At 35.9% G+C, this 5,207-nt stretch overlaps 2 protein-coding genes across 3 annotated transcripts in view; one reads left to right on the forward strand and one right to left on the reverse strand.

Moving 5' to 3' along the window:
• LOC148954663 (eukaryotic translation initiation factor 3 subunit B-like) overlaps positions 1–4,980 on the reverse strand; it is a 63,334-nt gene extending 58,354 nt beyond the window's left edge. Inside the window, exon 1 of the mRNA XM_089086454.1 lies at positions 4,762–4,980. Within this exon, the coding sequence (XP_088942580.1) occupies positions 4,762–4,858 (97 nt within the window). The 5' untranslated portion in view covers positions 4,859–4,980. The remainder of the gene's footprint in view (positions 1–4,761) is intronic.
• Ggamma30A (guanine nucleotide-binding protein subunit gamma-e) overlaps positions 1–5,207 on the forward strand; it is a 224,381-nt gene that overhangs the window by 122,837 nt on the left and 96,337 nt on the right. The window lies entirely within an intron of this gene.

Here is a 5,207-nt window from a genome sequence, read left to right on the forward strand (position 1 = left end):
TAGCCTTCAAGCTGAAACAGCAACTGCACCTATGGCTGCATCCTTCAAGTCCAGACTTGACAAGGAATGGAATAACAAGCCATGGAAACACGAGTGGGACTGTCCGTCCCACTCAACTACTGACTGATGCCAACTTTATCATAATGAGTGTCTTGCTAGGAGGCTGATGCTGCTTGTCATACCCAACCATCTTGCGTACTCAATCCAAAGTTGCTGTTGTGTGGTGGTATCAGCTCTATACCACTGAGAATGGTCTTTACAGGCCATACCTACCTTGTGGCCACCACTACCAAGTGGGCTTAAATTGCATCTCTCTAGCAGACCTCTCATATGGCGTGTCACTGGGCCCTAACACAGTGACAAATTTTTGCCATCATTGACCCGGAGCACAACAGATCCAGTATGGACCTTAATTTGCTCTGAAGTGCAAATTAAGGTAATTTTAACATATTAGAATTATTTATATGATTAAAAAAATCCATTGCATCTGTAGTTTGGCCATTAGGGTTATAAAAGCTTATTATGTAGGTTTTTATATTATTCAGTCAAACACTGATACTAATTGCATCAACATTATTTGCAAAATCTGGAAAGTTGATGCCACAGAATTTTATATTATTTTTAACTAATAAATCTACTCCACCTCCTTTTCTTTCTGATGATATATCCTTTCTCTGGATAATGTATCCCAGCGACTTAATTTGTTGATTTTGGGTTCAATGAGTTTCCTGGAGGCAAGCAATATCAATGGGTTTATTTACCATAAAAGATATTAGTTCATTCAGCTTATTTTCTGTGAGTATCTTACATTCCACTGGAGTATTGATATGAGTTGTGTTGTTGATTTATTTTTCATATGACTGTGTATCAATGTTCAGCTTTGTTAAAAGTAAAGCAAAATCTTTTTTTGCTTAAATGAGCATATCATATGGGATGTAGATTTTTGCCAATTCTACAATGATTTTTGTCTTCTGTAGTTTATATATGTTCATGGCCTGAACTGCATTACAGTGTAAAATGAAAAAGCATATATTTGGGGATTGCATGTTTGGTTGTGCATCCTGTTTGTCAATTAAGGGATTAATTCCTGGTAGTGTTTCTGGTGTGTTTCTTCTTGGGAGGGGGGGGGGGGGGGCAGGCTGACCTCATCTCACTGGACAAGGAGGCTTGTTGACATGGTGATTCATTCTGAAAGGGATGTGAGCTAGGGGGCCTAGAGAGGGCGTTTTATACAGGGTACTTGATGCATAGGGGGCGTTTGACTGGGGGGTTTTGGTTGGTTTCATTACGAGCTTTATGTGGGATTGTTGGGCAGCATTTGCTTCCGTTGCAGCAAAGGGGCATGGAATGGCCTTTTCTGTTGATATTTGGAGTATTAGTGCTCTTTTCTTATATGCAGGGCATAGTGATTTATTGGTAGATTCATGTGGGCTTTTGCAATTGATACATGTAGGCTGAGTGTTGTTGCAAGTTGTCAACTCTTTAGGATGGAATGCTTTACAATTACTGCACTCTAGGAGAATTTCATTGCATTTGTTTGTTGTGTGTCCCAGTTTGAGACACTTCTGACACTGGATAGGGTTTGGTTTGTATTCATTGTGCGATTTGATTTGCCCAAATAGGAATAACTTTTCTGAGATATAAATTTTTTCCTTCAGTGTAAATACGAAGGATCTACTTGTTTTTAGGCCATTAGAGTTAGGTTTACCAAGTTGGGTAACATCTTCAACTGGGATTGTGTTGCCAGCCCTATCTGAGAGCCCTTATTTTAACTCCTGAATGGGTATTTCTGGGGGAACAGTATAAACTACTATTTTTGTTGCAGATTCTTTTGGGTTCCATTTGGATGCATTGATTGGGGTATTCAGAAGGGAATTTAGATTAATTATTGTGTCTGCTGATTTTTGATCTTAGACAGCTATTAGCAGGGATCCATCACAGTGAATATTAATAGAGAACAATGATTTTATCAGTTTGAAAATTGCAACTCTTATTGCAGTAATCTTTTTTATTTCAAAGGGGGTAATAGGAGAAATTTTAAGGTAAATTCCAAAGTTTTGGGAGGGAGGATCTTGGGCAGGGAGAGGGGAAATGCTTTTGATTGGGGAGATTTTTTCCTTTTTTTAGAGCTTCTAGAAAGGACCTCTTGAAACCCATCATCATCATTTATAGTGACATTAGCCCCTACACTGATCATTGTCCTATTCTCAGAATTGGAGCTATCATGTGAACTTTGTGATAGTGAGCTTGACCAGCCAAGATGGGTATCAATTTCACTGGTATTTGGGGTGGGATCTGGGGGGGGGGGGGGCATTTTTTTGAGGACTTCTAATCATTGCCTATTGGAAAAAACTTTAAAGTAAAACAAAACTAGAACAAGAAAGGATATTACAATAATAACAAACTGTCTGCACTCTACTATGGGGAAAGTTTCAGTATCAAAAGAATTACCACAGTATGTCCCTGAGGAGAATTTGAGCATGATTTGTTTGGTACAACTACTGATTAATTGAGATAATAATTCACAAGAAAATTAGCTTAAATTTCTTTAAATGTTGCTGCTGTGAAATAACTCAATAATATGATTTGGTAGAAATTTACCCCCTGAATTGGTATAAATAGGGGTGGGGGTAAAATTCATTCCTGACAAACATGATTATTATATTTGGAAAGAGCATAAAAAGGCATTGAGTAGTATGTTTACTTAATTTGTAAGTCAATAATGATTTGCAAAAAAATTACCAAGGTCCTTGTAGGTAAGTCAATAAACTAGGCTAATAATTTCCAATGTTTGATCCTTAAACACTTTTAATAGGCTAATAACCTAACCATATTGATGTAAAGCTTAGATGTTTAGCTTTTCTGATAGGCCTACAGCCTATAAAATTCTTCACAATTTGGTAAAGTACTACAAAATCATATTATTGAGTTAGGACAAAAGTGAATACACCATTGGATGCCTTTTTTTATGCTGATTATGAATAGGCCTATAATAATCATTTCTATTGGACATGAATTTCCGCCCCCCCCCTAGGCCCTATATATGCCAATTCAGGGTTAGGTTAGGTAGGTAGGTGTAAAAAAGGCATTGAATGGTGTTGCTTATTCACTTTATTCCTAACTCAATAATATGATTTGGTAGAAATTTACCCACAATTCTTCTTTGGCAACAAGATGTAAGGGTTGTGGTTTTATGTAATTAAATAAAAAAAACAAGTTTTTTAAACTGAAAGTAAGGAGCGACATTAAAACTTAAAACGAACAGAAATTATTCCGTATATGAAAGGGGCTGTCCCCTCCTCAACGCCTCGCTCTTTACGCTAAAGTTTGACTCTGTCTCACAACTTTATTTTTTTAAACAATAAAAAACTTTAGCGTAAAGAGCGATGCGTTGAGGAGGGGACAGTCCCTTTTATATACGGAATAATCTCTGTTCGCGTTTCAAGTTTTAATGTTGCTCCTTACTTCCAGTTAAAAAAAAAAACTTGTTTTTTTTTATATTTAATTTTTGAACGTTTTCGAATTAATGCAGGTTTTGATTTTGGCTCACCGTACATGAATAATTAAAACAAAATTTGCATATTATATTTGGTTAAATGGCTTTCTCGAAACTTGTTTAATTTTATTTACGAACGTTTTTATTAGTAATAAATATACGTAACTTAGAATTAACTTACGTAACGAACTTCTATATTCATAAATTTTTAACACGTATGTTAGGGGGTTCGCCCCCTAGTCAATACCCTGCTCTTTAAACTATAGTTCGAATTTTTTTTTCCAGTTCTTTAAAAATGACCTCTTAATCACAATCAGTTGATCAGTTGAAAAACTTGTTTTTTTTTATTTAATTCCTGATCTTTCTCTTTAATAATGCTGGGAAATCCGGCGTCCCCGTCATCGCCATGTCCCTTCCCCCATGAAAACGTCCTTCATGGAAAGATCCTTCCATATAGCCCCCCACCCTCACCTTCCCCCACCTACCAGAAAAAATCTCCTCTGAAAAAGTCAGTATACTTCCCACTCACCAATACTAAATGTTAACATTGAGTAAATTTCATAACTTTCAGCCCTCCCCCTGGGGACTTTGGGGGATCAAGTCATCCTAAAAGACATTTTTATCATATTTTCGCCCATGCTGAACAAAATGGCTATCTCAAAATTTTGATCGGGTGACTTTGGGAAAAAAATGAGCGTGGGAGGGGGCCTAATTTCCCTCCATTTTTTTTGGTCACTTAAAAAGGGCACTAGAACTTTTAATTTCCGTTCCAATTAGCCCTCCCACTATTTTATCGGACCACGGGGTCTATACTAACACCCCTGGTAAAAAAAAAAAAAAAAAAAAAAAAAAAAAAAAACCCATCCGTGATCTTTCTTATGGCAAAAAATGTAAAATTCAACATTTTTTTAGATAGGAGCTTGAAACATCTACAGTAGGTTTCTCTGATAAGCTGAATATGATGGTTTGATTTTCATTAAGGTTATATAACTGTTAGGGGGTCTTTCCCCCTTTTTTCGAAAATCAGCCAAATTTTCTCAGGCACGTAACTTTTGATGGGTAAGATTAAACTTAATCAAACTTATATATTTGAAATCGGCATTAAAATCTGATTCTTTTGATGTATCTATTGGTATCAAAATTCCGTTTTTTAGACTTTCGGTTAACATTGAGCCGGTTCGCTCCTTACTTACAGTTCGTTACCACGAACTGTTTGATTTTGTTCAATTGGATACCTAGCCTACTGGTTTTTAACCCTAGCCTACCTTCATCAGTAAAATCTTGATCAACATTATCATCTTCCATTTCGTCATCCACTAGACCATCAAATCCATCATTATCTTCTATAGCCATGATTAACATTCTTATCTTTATTCAAGTTAAATCCCAAGATGGGAGAGAATTCTAGTTTATTACACTCCTAAATTTGCAAAGAGAAATACAAAAATCAAAGAACTGTGTGCGGTTGCAGGTGAGTTGAAAACTTTTTCATATGATTATTCAAAGTAATTCCCTGTTAGCCTACTTTTGATTTTTCTTGTCAATGAAATTTTTAATTCAACCTTAGTTTTAACAGTAATTTCAAATAAATTTTTAGTCTGGTTGGTAAATTTCTTCTGTTTTAGGTGCTGAGCAAAAATATACACTTTATGACAAGGATAAATTCTTCATATCATTCGCCAGCATACTTTCTTTGAAGAATGTGAAGTTT

This window comes from Artemia sp. Qi Xiang Cuo, chromosome 3, assembly GCF_049724085.1.
Source record: "Artemia sp. Qi Xiang Cuo chromosome 3, ASM4972408v1, whole genome shotgun sequence".
NCBI classification, from domain to species: domain Eukaryota; kingdom Metazoa; phylum Arthropoda; class Branchiopoda; order Anostraca; family Artemiidae; genus Artemia; species Artemia sp. Qi Xiang Cuo.